Source organism: Ambystoma mexicanum, chromosome 4p, assembly GCF_040938575.1.
Source record: "Ambystoma mexicanum isolate Mex_15411 chromosome 4p, UKY_AmexF1_1, whole genome shotgun sequence".
Lineage (NCBI taxonomy): Eukaryota > Metazoa > Chordata > Amphibia > Caudata > Ambystomatidae > Ambystoma > Ambystoma mexicanum.
In genome coordinates, this window is record NC_090927.1 from 278,331,812 (window position 1) to 278,347,074 (window position 15,263).

General features: G+C 46.6%; 1 protein-coding gene across 1 annotated transcript in view; it reads right to left on the minus strand.

Moving 5' to 3' along the window:
• LOC138452822 (adhesion G-protein coupled receptor F3-like) overlaps positions 1-15,263 on the minus strand; it is a 496,652-nt gene that overhangs the window by 388,630 nt on the left and 92,759 nt on the right. The window contains exon 4 of the mRNA XM_069605163.1: positions 14,855-15,031. Within this exon, the coding sequence (XP_069461264.1) occupies positions 14,855-15,031 (177 nt within the window). The remainder of the gene's footprint in view (positions 1-14,854; positions 15,032-15,263) is intronic.

A 15,263-nucleotide genomic window follows, 5' to 3' on the forward strand; every position in this document is an offset into this window, starting at 1 on the left:
TGTGTGTCCAGACCATGTGTATGTTGCTTGGGTGATGCGTTCTGTTTGAGTGCCAGGTCAAGCTGTGTAGTCATGACTGCTATATGTGACCCACGTAGTGCCTCCAAGCCATCACCCACCCTTGGGTTTGGGTTTCACAGTATCCCTACTGACCACTGAAAACACTTTGCACATTATGACTACACTTGCCCTTGAACTGGCATCATGCCACAACATTCTTAATACAGTTTTTCTATTCATGCTGCCTGATTGATGTAATCGTTTGCATGATAAACGCACATTTGTGTGCCGTTCTGCCCCAAAATCACCATACTTCAGACAGGGATTTTCCCCCCACAAAGCTCCACATATATTCACTTTTTATGCAAATGATTTCATCAATCAGGCTGAATGACTGCTGTGCAATTACACATGCAGCGCACTTGATCACTTGTAAGCCCTGTTAGAATGTTCAACATGACAATTGACTTGTGTCATGTCCAAGTGACCTACCATTGTTGTATCCATGTGCCTCCCATCACTGTATTTGAACACATTGGCGTTGTTGCAGCGTGTGACACATGTGTGTTTTGTCACACTCTTTTGCATGTTCTATTTGATGATGTGCGTCTCACATGGATGGGGGACAGTAGTGATTTACGACCATCTGGGTGTCCTTGTCAGTTCTGGCATGGCTATGCTACGTGCCATCTGTGTGCTGGCATGTGTCATGTTTGTGGATTGTCCATGCCACTCACAGGCCAATGTGTGATGCAGGTGCTATGCACCATGCAGCACACGTGCTGCTTTTCCATTTTGGAGTCATCAGTGTCTGCTTTCAGGGCCCCCTTCCACTTCATTGCCACTGCATGCGTACCAGAGTTAGTGTCATGTGTGACATGTCTCATTAATGTATTGGATGTGTAGATTGTGATGCCTATGTGTGTCGGCTATGCTGTTCATGTGTGTCTTCATTACTTTTCTTTTTATACAGGTGATGAGGCACTAGATGCTGTGGAGGAGGAGGAGATGGTGGGGGGGCAGGAGTACTCAGAGCCCCAACCAAGCACCACTGGAGGATGTGGGGTGGTGGTGCACAAAAATCCATTAGTCCTACAGACCATCCTGTCCACGGGTGTCCCTGGGTACACCTCTGATGACCTCTATGGCACAGGTGCTGAATCAGACATTGAGACAAATGTCCCGTCATAGGTGAGTGTTTCCGGCAAGGATGCTGTTCTGTCCAACGCACCTGCACTGGGGGTAGACCCCTCAATGGCCCATTCAAAGTTGGAATGTCCGCCTGTGGCGGTTACAGATGCAGGGTCACACTCCCCAATATTTGCCCCTGTTCCTGGCGCAGTGTCATGACCATTGTGAGGGGGCACAAGTTGTGCCACAAGCAGGATCCCACCAGAACCCTGAGGGCCTTAAAACCACTGCAAAAGGGCTCCTGGAGCCAGTCCTGGTGCCTTTGGCACCAGGGGCATATGTAGGAAGGAAGGGCTGTTCAAACTAGGTCCCATGTATGTACATGGGCCTTTAAATCCAACATGGAAGCACCCACACAGTCTAGTTCTAAGAACCAAGCCATGCTGTCTAGTGTTTTGGGTGTGGCAGGCCTGGAACTACTTTCCCTGGTACTACTTTACCTGGGCTATATAAACCACACCCTGACTGCAGAACACACTTTGTGTTATTCTGCAACCAGCAGCGTGACGCTAACCATGTCCAGCTCCTGGTCTTCAGCATCTTCCTGTAATCCTGCAAGAACAAGAACAAGATTATTCTGTCTTACCTGAGAAAACACCGCCAGCACTAAGCATCTCAACTGGGCTGCAATCTGTGGAAACCGAGAGAAGAAACATCACTCACCTGTGAGTACTAGCTTAAGGACTTCCGGCGAACCGCTACCATAGCTGCTGTTCGAACATTGCGACCTGCATTAATGAGAAAGGGAAAAACAATATTAGATATTCCAAAACATCGAATTCCATCAGTCTTACCTGAATTCCATCGCGCTACGCCACGCTTCCATCCGGAGCACCACAGCAACAGCTGCAAAGGAAAAGAGATATATTAAGGTTTGCTTTCAATATTAAACTACAGCACAGCGCTGTACTTACCTTAGCGGATTCCGGGGGCCTGTATTTCATCGTGCTCTCATCCACTCGCAGCACCACAGCGGCCTGTGAGGAGAAGAAGAAGAAAACACAGGTTAGATTTAAAAGACAATAAAGGCGCTGCGCTTCGCGCTTTCACTTACCTAGAAACGTGCCTCTCCATCTGGCACGCCAGCATCAAGACATTTGCATCTGAAAAGAAGGAGATAAAGACATTAACAAATTCTCACCATAAAAAGAACAAAGGCTTACAATTAACAAACCTACCTGCCTACCAGCATATTTGGGGTCACAGCAAGCCTGGGCCCAAGGAAGGCGTACTGCACCAGTGAAGCAACTCGGGCAGCTCGCCAACAAACGTCAAGCGCCCCTGCACAAGAAACCCAGGACAGATAGCTCACCCTACAGATAACTAAGATTCATTATTCAGCACTGGGCAACTAATCATCCAGCGTTCTAGATCTCAGAGCATTGCAGACGCCCTCGGGGATATCAGGTGAGCGTAACAGAACACAAAGCCTTTAAACTTTATCCAACTGGGCGTCATGGAGACATCTGAAACTGATCAGTTAGCCCAGCTTTTGGGACAATTACATGCCAAGGTACATGCAGCCAGGCAGGAAACCGATGCCTTAAAATGAGAGTTAATAGTCACAAAAGACTGTACTGATGAACTAAGCAAACAGCTACTACAAACACAGGTGGGGCAGGCTCCATTGCCCAGATTCACCCAATCTGTCACTACACCATCATCAGTCAATCCAGTACAGATAACGTTGCCGGGAGCAGTACCCCTGGCACCACCAGAACGGTTTCATGGAGACCCAAGAAGATACGCAACATTCATGAACCAGTGCTGCCTCCATTTTCTTTGTAGGCCTGGGGCTTTCCCAAACGACCAGGCGAGGGTGGCCTTCATGTTATCATATTTGAGTGGAAGTGCCGCAGACTGGTCGGTACCTTTAGTGAGCCGGGATGACCTATTGCTGCAGAACTTCAGGTGTTTTCAACAGGAGATGGAAAAGTAATTTGCTCGACTCTTGCATGGACAAGCTCTTAATAACGAACTCCTGTCCCGCCGCTAAGGGAATCAAGATTTGCTGACTTATATTGCCACCTTTAATAGACTGGTTGTAGAAGCGGGGTGGCCATAAAAGAAAAGAACCATGTTGTTTTATCGGGGCTATAAGGAGACCTAAAGTATGTCCTTGCTCAAGTGGTAGATCCACCAAAAGACTATGCAGAGTTTATCAACCTGGTAGTTTAGTTGGACCACAGATTAAAGGATTGAAGAACAGACCGAAGTAGACTCGAAAATCGTGCCATGTACGTTCAAAAGATAATGTTCAACGTCAATCAGAACATACCACAGAACCCATGCAGATTGGAGGAGTACGACCCCCTTTAACCAAGGTTGAAAGAGACAAGAGGAGACAGCTACAGTTATGCCTACACTGTGGTAAATCGGGTCAATACCTCAAAGAATGCCCAGTGAAACCTCCAAGGAAGGTGGTAGGCGCTACAGAGAAAGAAGATGATGGAAAGGAATCAGAAAACTACCAGGTCCGGCAAGCGTAGAGGTCCGCTTGTCGAGCAAGAAGGATAAGTCACAGACCTCACATTTCGCCCTACCAGTAACCTTGATCAATCACCAATGACCATCACGGATGCATGCCATAAAGGCATATATAGACAGCGGAGCAGTTGGTAATTACATAGATCGAGATCTGGCAACAGAAATGGGACTTCTCTTATGCACAAAACCAACCACTGTTGACGGTACAGAAATTGCTTCGGGACCAGTAACCCAATGCAAAACAGAATTAACCCTTCTGTGTCAGGATGGACATCAAGAAGCAATCACGTTTGACCTCATCAAAGCTCCTCAGTTCCGGTTGATCTTAGCAATGCCATGGTTAGTAACTCACAATCCCCACATAGACTGGCGTTCAAAGAGACTGACCTTTTCCGACGAATGTGCCCACGCTTGCTACCCGAAATCTATACCACAGCCAAACCTGAAATCTGTTCAAGGAATAGCATCGGGGATCGCGGAACCAAAGGACACCTGTCTAAAAATAAAACAGGATTAACAAGATGTTTTTCAGAAGAAACAGGCTAACACATTACCGCCACATAGGCCCTATGACTGTCATATCGACCTGATACCTGGCACACAGGTTCCTTGTGATTGAATTTATGCACTTACAGAAACCAAAAATCTCCACTTGAAATCCTATCTGGATCAATACCTGGCTAATGGGTTTATCCGCCCGTCAAAGTCACCGGCAGCCTCATCCTTATTCTTCGTACCCAATAAGGAAGGAGATTTGAGGACTTGCATCGATTACCGCGCACTTAATCAAATCACAGCAAAAAACTGCTACCCGTTGCCTCTTATCCTGGAACTGTTGGCCCAAGTCCAGGATGCCCGAATCTACACCAAATTAGACCTCAGAGGAGCATACCACCTTGTAAGTGTCAAGAAAGGGGATGAATGGAAAACCGTGTTTCGCACCAAGTAGGGCCTGTATGAATATTAGGTAATGCCTTTTGGGCTGTGCAACGCTCCCGCAGCGCTCTCATACTTCATGAATGATGTATTACGGGAATTACTAGATGTCTGTGCCATGGCCTATATTGACGACATCCTGGTGTATTCCCCCTCTGAAAGAGATCATGTGGAACATGTTCGCTCAGTCCTTGCAAAACTTTGCCAGCACAAACTGTACGCTAAACTTGAGAAATGCTCCTTACATGTCACCGAAGTTGAGTTCCTTGGTTTTGTTCTATCACCAAGGGGAGTCAAGATGGATTTACACAAAGTAGATGTCATCCTTAATTGGCCGTCACCTTCTTCACTTAAAGAAACCCAAAGCATGCTCGTTTTGCGACTTTTTATTGCCGATTTCTTCCAGATTTCTCACAGATAGTCCACACAATCACATCACTACTGAGAAAAAACAAAAAAATCCAATGGACTGAAGAGGCGGAACAGGCCTTTCAAGAACTCAAGAAAATATTCACCTCTGCACCAATTTTTACGACATCCTCGCCCTGATCTCCCCTATGTAGTGGAAACTGATGCTTCCAGCGTAGCTATGGGAGCAGTTCTCTCTCAAAGAGATCCAGAGACAGGCCAATTACACCCTGTGCCCTTTTGGTCACGTACATTCTCACCACCAGAACTTAACTATGAAATTACAGACAAAGAATTGTTGGCAATAAAATCAGCCTTCAAAGCCTGGCAGCAGTATCTATTAGGTGCCAGACATACCATCACAGTAATCACAGGTCACCGAAACCTTCAATACCTAAAGTCAGCAAAAGCCCAATCATCACGACAGTTGCGGTGGGCTCTATTCTTCGCAGAATACGATTACGTAATAACATACCAACCGGGAGTTCGGAATGGGAAGGCCGATGCCTTGTCTCGTATGGGTGTTGAAGAGAAAACGAACAGTAACCTGGACCCCGTTGCCATCATCCCAAGTGATAAACTACTGGGACTCACCACCACATTGACTCTGGGTGAACTTCAAGATAACATTCAAACCTTAATGAACCCTGTGATCTTGCAGAAATGGAATTCCCAAAATGAACATCACACGGTTCTGGATGGATTACCCTACTTCAGAGAACAACTATATCTACCAAGTAAAGATCTGCAAGAATTGGTCATGTCTGGTTATCACGATTCCCTGATCGAAGGCCATCCCAGAATTGCTAAGACTCTAGCCAAGGTTAAACAGAATTATTTGTGGCCAACCTGGCGTAAGGACATTGCTCGATTCGATCTATCCTGTGGGATATGTGCACAGAATAAATCACAAAAACAGAAAACAGCTGGTCTCCTAGAATGACTGGATATTCCACCGGCTCCCTGGCATACTCTGTCTCTTGATTTGATTACAGATTTACCTCGCCGTAAAGTTTTTAATACCATTCTGGTGGTTGTAGACCTGTTCTCTAAAATGGCACATTTCATTCCATTCAAAGGACTTCCTAACGCTACCGGTCTGGCAAAAGTATTTCTTGAACAGATTATAAAACTGCATGGTTTCCCCTCAGTCCTAATCTCAGATTGTGGAAGCGAATTTGTATCCAACATTTGGAGGAAATGTTGTACCATGGCACAAATCGATATTCGATTATCCACTAGCCATCACCCACAAACGGATGGACAAACAGAAAGAACAAACCAGACATTAGAACAGTATCTACATTGCATGCTGCATCAAGTGGAAGAGAATTGGAAAGACTTGTTATGGATAGCGGAATACGCATACAATAACTCCATACACACCAGTACGGGACAAAGCCTGTTATACACAATATACGGAAGACATCCATGTACCTCTGAACTAGACTCCCCCACGACCTTGGAAATGCCACCGGTAAAGGCTCTATACAAAAGCATAACCCAAGCCTTCAAAAGGGCAAATGAACATTTACTGCAAGCCAAAGACAGACAAAAATAAATTCTCGGACCGGCATCGAAAGACACCTCCCGATTACCAAGTTGGAGACGAAGTCTGGTTGGCATCAAAACATGTTCCCATAAAAGGTACTCGGACCTTTCGTCCAAGATATCTAGGACCCTATACCATCGAATCGGTGATAAATCCGGTAAGTTAGCCTTACCATCAAGCATGCAAATTCATCCAGTGTTCCATGTGTCACTTGTAAAACCTGTACAACCAGGAACCCGAGTCTTAACACCACCAAAACCTGTGCTAGTTGATGGAGAGCCTGAATTTGAAGTTAAAAACATCCTGGATTCAAAACGTACCAGATCTAAGCTATACTTTTTAGTGGACTGGAAAGGGTACGGGCCTCAAGACAGAACTTGGGAACCAAGTGAACATATTCAGGCACCACGTCTGATTAAGAGGTTTCACCTGGATAACCCCACGAAACCCAGACCAGACAGGAAGGATACCATGAGAGGGGCCTTGGTGGGGAGTGCTGTCATGACCACTGTGAGGGGGCACAAGTTGTGCCACAAGCAGGCTCCCACCTGAACCCTCAGGGCCTTAAAACTACTGCAAAAGGGCTCCTGGAGCCAGTCCTGGAGCCTTTGGCACCAGGCTCATATGTAGGAAGGAAGGGCTGTTCAAACTAGGTCCCATTTATGTACACGGGCCTTTAAATCCAACATGGAAGCATCCACACAGTCTAGTTCTAAGAACCAAGCCATGCGGTCTAGTGTTTTGGGTGTGGCAGGCCTGGAACTACTTTCCCTGGTACTACTTTACCTGGGACAAAATATAAACCACACCCTGACTGCAGAACACGCTTCATGTTATTCTGCAACCAGCAGCGTGACGCCCACCGTGTCCAGCTCCTGGTCTTCAACATCTTCCTGTAATCCTGCAAGAACAAGAACAAGACTATTATGTTTTACCTGAGAAAACACCATCCAGCACTCAGCATCTCAACAGGGCTGCAATCTGTGGAAACCGAGAGAAGAAGAAACATCACTCACCTGTGAGTACTAGCTTAAGGACTTCCGGCGAACCACTACCATAGCTGCTGTTCGAACATTGCGACCTGCAACGAGAAAGGGAAAATCAATATTAGAACGCATGCTTCCAAAACATCGAATTCCATCAGTCTTACCTGAATTCCATCACGCTACGCCACATTTCCATCTGGAGCACCACAGCAACATCTGCAAAGGAAAAGAGACATATTCAGGTTCGCTTTCAATATTAAACAACCGAACAGTGCTGTACCTACCTTAATGGATTCCAGGGGCCTGTTTTTCATCGTGCTCTCATCCACTCGCAGCACCACAGCGGCCTGTGAGGAGAAGAAGAAGAAAACGAAGGTTAGCTTTAAAAGACAATAAAGGCGCTGCGCTTCACACTTTCTCTTACCAAGAAACATGCCTCTCCATCCGGCACGCCAGCATCAAGACCTTTGCACCTGAAAAGAAGGAGATAAAGACATTAACGAATTCCCACCATAAAAAGGACAAAGACTTACAATCAACAAACCTACCTGCCTACCAGCAGATTCGGGCTCACAGCAGGCCTGGGCCCAAGGAAGGCGTACTGCACCAGCGAAGCAACTCGGGCAGCTCCCCAACAAACATCAAGCGCCCCTGCACAAGAAACGCAGGACGGATGGCTCACCCTACAGATAACTAAGATTCATTATTCAGCACTGGGCAACTACGCATCCAGGGTTCCAGATCTCAGAGCCTTCCAGACGCCCCCGGGGATATTCGGTGAGTGTAACAGGCAGCATATAAAAGGAGGAATGCATTTCTGCAGCCTCAGGCAATGCCAGCACAGGAAGGTGCACATCACCTTGGGGCAAAAGGTGTCATGTCCGACAACGCTGGGGCCTTGCGCCACTGGGCAATACTGTGTGGGAGAACTCCATTTATGCAATTGCAGTAAAACAGGGGGCATTGTGTGAGATGATGGCTCATGCCATGGATAGGGTGGCCACTTCCATTCTCCCCCCAGAAAGGCAGGTGGAGCTCCAGCAGCAGGCAACGGAGTCCACGTGCCGCTCACACAGGGAGGACATGTTGGCTGCCAACAGGGACCAACAGGCTAAACTGGAGGCTCTGCGCACAGCCATATCTGTAGAGGCACAGGCCCATAGGGATGCCCTGGGGATAGAAAACAGCTCCCTCAGAGCCACTGTGGGTGCACTTGAGGTGTCCCAGAGTACAAGGTCAGAACAGCAGCTGGAGCAGCTAACACGCACAATCTCAGCTGAGCTCCAGGCAACCCGTGAGGATATCCGGCCTTCACGTGAGGCCATGCGGGCAGAAGTCTGTGCTACAAGTAAGGTGCTGCATGGGGATCTCCAGACCATCATCCTGCAGAACTAAACCTTTCAGACCTGCATGCTTTCTGCCATGGAGGGGCATGCCAGGGCTTTGCATGGTCTGCCTCCCATACCACGCACACCTTCTAATGTAGCACCAGAGGGTGACGACAGCAACGGCAGTTCTCTCACTATCGGGTAGCCGCGCAGGCCATGAGCCCGTGGAGGTTTTTGTTCTTTTTCTCATCATCCACGCATGTAGGTTTTGGGGTACACCCTGCACCTCCTCCCTCCTGGGTGGTCCCCTCCCTGGTCGACCCATGACCATTTTTCATTTTTATTTTCCATTTTTATTTTTATTTATTTTCATTTTTTGTTGATTATTCCTTTTTCTATTGTACATTCAAGTTACAGTGTGTTGCTTTGTGTGACACCCGTAGGTATCCACTGTGTGTTCCAGCTGGGCCCATGCAGGCTTGTCTTGTGTTTGTGTTTGAAGCTTGGGGTCCAGACACATTTGCCACCCCTGCATCCCCTTTCCATGGGCTCGCAAGGGAGGCAACGTGTGGCAGTAACTTACACAGAGGCATTGGGCTTCCATCAGTTGTGTGGCCAGTCTGTAGTCCAAACTGTGTATACACCCCTAGTGGGGATTGCTGATGATTTGTCCACTGCATGGTTGATTTGTATATTGTATTGCATACTGCCCATTATGCATATTTGCATGTAGCTTCTTCATGTCTTAACTTTCCCATCTCCATTGCAGATGCATTTCATGTTTTATGCAGTACCCTGCCACATTTACCTACCAGCAACACACTGGAGATGGAAGGGGTCGATGTGCTGCCTTTGTCAGGTTGTGACACTTGCACTATTGTGATAGGTTACTGTCAGATGTTGCCACTGTTGGGTCCTGTATTCATGTTTTGTCTTGCTGGTAAGTATTTGTTCATGTGTGCTGTTTCTTTTTCATAGATGAGAGGGAATTGTCTGTGGCCTGTTTCCATTTGTGACGGTGCACTTTGTGACACTTGTGTCATGTGTTGGGCATTAATCTGGTTGCTTTGACATTGCATGCCATGCCATGGTGTCTTGGGCGGCTGAGATGGGGTTTGGGAGTGGTTGGGTGACATACCAGTATTTGGTGTGCTGTTTTTCAAGGGGGGTAGTCCTTCATGCAGCATGAATGTGTGCCTTTTACTGACACAGCATTGGGTCTGTTTAGGTAGCTAGGGATGCACACAATGTAGCACTTCCAGGAAAACAATCTCAGGTTGGTATGGTTGTGACAGTTGACTGTCCCTTTTGTCATCATCAATTGTCAGCTGGTATGTGCCAGGCCTGTGTGCTCTCCGCAGGGGTGGGATTTTAGGTGAAAAAAGTTGCCACAAGCCGGGTACGGGCTGCCTCACCACGTACTTTTACCCCTCCCATGCACAGAGGCGTGCATGTGGTTGGGGATGTGGGAGCACCACCATGTCCACATGCTGCCACTATGATCCTGCACGCTACTGGGGGTGCAGATAGCAGCTGGCCACCAGAGTGGTCAAGGGAGCAGAAATGTGACTTCAGCACTCCGTATGTGTGCTCCACTATGCCCCGAGTTGCAATATGGGCTGCGTTGTGTCTTACCTCGGGTGGTGTGGTGGGGTTCTGTATTGGCGTCATCATTTAGGTGCTCAGAGGGTAGGCACTGTCCCCATGGGGAGGTGATAATGGTTGTCATTAGTTGGGTTTTGCCATTTGTCAGTGTCTGACATGCATGCATGTGCAGAGGCATTTCTACTCACCAATGAGCCATGTGTCGCCATGCCTCCCAGCTTCCAGGTCCCGGCTTAGGGGTGACATTCTGAATATAAAACTATCATGACTGGACCCCGGATAGTTGGCATATAAAGAGGTGATGATTCCCTTGCCATCACATACAACCTGCACGTTGATGGAATCCTAGTGCTTGCGGTTTTGATAGATGTGCTCAGTGGCCCTAGGAGGACGTAGAGCCACATGGGTGCAATCAATGGCACTAGCACTTTAGGGAAGTGTGCCACCCCGTAAAAGTCCTGGACCACTGCCTGCCTTTCTGCGGGTGTTCTGGGCATGTATATGTGCCTGCGGACTGAGGGGCGTGCAGTCATGATTGCCAACACCTGGTGTAGGCAGCATGACTGGGTGGCCTGTGAGACGCCCCCCACTATGGCACTTGTCCGCTGAAATGACCCAGTAGCCAAGAAGTGCAGTACGTTGAGCACCTTTTCCATAGGGGCTCAGTGCTTGGGAGCACAGGGTGGGTTATGTGAGGTAATCCTCCCACTCCGCAACCAGTTCTAGGATGATATCGGGTGGAAACCTGTACCTGCCATAGACCTGGTCATCAGGTATCCCAAAAAGGCTGGTCCTGGAGAAAAAAATGTGGGGCCTGGCTATCCTCCTCCTGCGGTGTCCTACGACCACTGCTGCGAGGAACAGTATATTCATCATAGCGTATGAGCTTATTTGTTGTTTGCGCGCACTTTTATGCGGGGCAGGGCCGTTTTCGCCTGCTTCCTCCTGGCGTACGTGTTTCCGGATTAGCGCGCCTTTTGTGGCGTACAGGTTTTCCCTGTTCGATTCCATGAATACGTGTTGTTAGCACGAGTGTGGGCGTTGCGAGGATTTTGCAGCGGTACTTCCCCCGTAACACCTACATTTTCACGTGTTGTTCCCCATTCCGCGTGTTCCACCCCCTTTTTAGGTGTGTGTGCTTCCCAGTGTGCGCCTACTCTAGCCATCTCGCGCACAGCCTTCGGGATGTCGCAATTATGTGTGCGCCACACGCGGATTCAGCGCTGATCTCAGGTAAGCCACGCGCAGTGTCTTCCATGAATCAAAAAATGGCTGCGTGCGTGGCTTTCGCACGCGTGCACTGCAATTTTCACGCTTGCGCCCCCCTTTTTAGCGCACTTTCATTCCATAAATTACCCTGAATGAGTCATTCTTTTTGTTTTGAAAAGAATCATCCTCTTATTTCGTGAAGTACATTGCAACAGTAGAATCTGGTTTTTCACCTGTACCCTTCCCCCTCTAGAAAACACTCATGTGGGTTGAGAGCAAATGCTACGGAAAGATCCTCAAAAAGTGCCACAAGTAAAAACAAAAGTGCAGAAGCGGTTGTTTTACTTGAGCAACTTGAGATATGTGCCCCTCACCTTGTTCACAAAGTTACCCTAAGTATTTTTAGTGGTCTACGCATCAGTGCAAAAGAAGCATTGCCGAGCTTGTTGCATAGATCAGTGCTGTGAGCGCTCTGCCAACTTTAAGGCTTGGCAGGCTCTGATCACCCATGGGATTGCTGGGAGCGTATTTCACAGAAATGGGCCTTTAAAGAGACTGGGCCTCATTCCGAGTATGGAGGTAGTCATAGCACTATTTGCGCCATGACTACCTCCCATACCGGTACCAAGTCCGACCTGGTTCAAAGGGGACTTACCGGTCCATTCCGACCTTGGAGGGACCGGTAAATCCCCATTAAAAAATACATTCCCCATTCCCATTTCAGCCCCCATAGGGCTTAATGGGAATGGGGAAGTGGCTAATAACGGTACCGCAATTTGCGGTAACGTTATTAGCTCTAAAGTCCCTTAACGGGTCCTGTCCTTAACACCTGGTCAGACCAGGCGTTAAGGAAGGGACCCGCTAAGGGAACTCAGAATAGGACGCAAAGGGATTACCGGCACCAGTGTCCTTACCGGTGCCGTTAATCCCTTTGCGCCCAACTCGGAATGAGGCCATTTTGAAATGTTGACAAAAATAATTTATTTTAAAAAATATATATATTCTGTTCCCATTTTTGGCCTCGAAGTGCAAGCAGGACAGCAATGATTCATGGCCCAATCTGTTCCGAACAGGTGGGGCTGTGTGCACATCGCAAAGTGCATCCCATTCCTGAATCCTGGATGCGCATTCAAATGCGCAGAAGCCACCTCTTATTTGCGCAAATTACGGGGGCATCAATGAAGCACATATTCGGATGGCCATGAACATGGGCGCAACTTATTTGTTGCAAGTGATGAGAAGTACTTGCCCATCACATCACTTGCACCAAATTGAGTTTGGAGTTTTAAGTATCCAAAAATGAGGGCATAGAGAATTTACGTATGCAAGCTCTGCAATCGGTTACAAAACTATTGGACCACAATATTTTTGGACTAGTCTTTTTTTTTAATTTTGAAGCTATGAGTCCAAAATAAAACTTCAACTTACATTGTTATTAAGGTTTCCCGTTTTCAGTCTTGTTTTTCTGATTCTGGTGGTGTTTTTCAAGAGTTCTCATTGTTTTCAATATCGCTGTTTGTCAGTGATTCCCCATTCCTTCTGAAACTCTTCTCTCACAACTTTTTTGTTTTTTCCAGCATTGACAAAAATGTATGTTTCATTGCTACAAATATATTATGCATCATTCTTTTAAAGTAGAAAAAAAATGCAGATTATGCTGCTGCACCCGTCGCTGTTGCTTTGCATTCTTTTGGCCTCATCACGAGTTGGGCGGTATCCCCACTGGGATACTGCCCAACTGTATTTGCATTACCGACCACCCGTCCGGCGCTATTAGTGCTGGATCAAGGGTTGGACTGTAATGGGTAATGGACCCAATGGGGAATTTCCGGGCACAATTACCACCGGTTGTATTACCCCACAGTAATTGTGCCGAAAATCAGCATTTTTCACGCACCTTTACCCCCAGCTTAAAGCTGGGGGTAAATGCTGCCAGCTAATGTTTGGGCGGACCCTTAAATGCGGCAGTAATAGCATTACCGCCGCATTCAAGGGCTACCGCCAACTCGTGATGAAGCCCTATGACTTTTAGTGCTGAATTTATAATGGGAGAGTAAAACTACACCAGTAAAAATGCAAAGAATCAAATAAGGTCTTGATGGGCTGCTGTTGCCTGACACAGGACAAGGTAAGAGACTAAAATAATTTTACAGTAAATCCTAAAACATGCTCTAACGAAAGTTAATAGAAATCATGGTGTAGTGATAATGATGTGGTGTTAATATAGGGTTTACGCCTACATGCTGTACATACAATATCAACCAAACAGAGTTGCTACTCATTTATCGACCTTGGAAGGATCAAAGGCTGAGTTGACCATGCCAGGATTCGAACCTGTGACCTACACATCACAAATAGATTGCAGTAGCAAGCGCTCAACCCGTTGAATTAGCTTACAGACCAATAAGGGGAAGGTACATGCTGGGCAGGTTTAGGTTATCTGTATATTCATTTTCAAAGCTAGGACAAAGATCTGGCCAACCTTTCATATTTACATAAAAAAAAAAACACTTGCAAATGAATAATCTTCTGATCACACAGATTACAATAAAGCACCTGGTAAAAAATATAAAATGTGCCTATCTACTAAGTAGATGATTAAATAGATTCTGAAACCATAACAAACAGCTGCTATTCTTTAACTGAACTGTAAAATCAAATATTATTGAATACTTTGCCTCATGGGAATATGAGTGACCTTCCCTTCACCCATTCCCCCTTAAGAACCTGAACAGACTAGTGTTTCACTGAGTATCATTAGTCAAGTCGTCCATTTGGATCTTCTTTCATAAGTCGCTAATTGAAGCTTTTCATCCCTAAGTCTAATTGTAATTCCTCAGAGCCTCATAGGACATACAAGGCAATAGTTTCCTCTTGTTTCAATTCAGTGATTCCTTTTCCTACTAATTTCCGGTTTTTGCTTTTCTTGTTCGCTCTGCTGTTTATCAAGCTTAACCATGTGTCTTGCACAAGACTTTCATCGATATGAACACCATGAAAACCAATGTGACTGCTAATTGTTCTTTGAGAGAACGTCAGTGCCAGTCCTCTGCTAAGAATTTAGCGATCACACAGCAGCCAGCCAGCAAAGAGATATGTTTCACATAGCTTGGAAAGCCTTGTAATACAGCATGCAAGCTTATGATACCTACCTGGGTTTATAGGACCAGAAAAAGGTTCCTCGCAAATAGGTATGCTGTCATCGGTTACCACAACACAGGCACAGGGAGCGGTGAAGTTGCAAGACGGGTAGAAGAAGCACACCGAGATGTTCCAGAAGAAGCCATCATTGCACTCGCAGGTCTTGATGCCATCTGTGACGTTACACACTAAACCAAAACATAAATATATTGCGCTGTTAACAGAATAAGACCTCCATTCTGAAAAAAGTGTCAAAAGGATTTTTGTGTATCTACATTAATAGGGAGAAATGGTCCCTGTACCTTTTTCTCGATTGGTTTGCAATACCCGAAACTAGAGTAGATAAGTTGAAAAGAAGCTACTCACCCAAAGCTAAAGCACTCTGCACACAGTCATTGTGCTGTTGCTTTTGTATTTCAT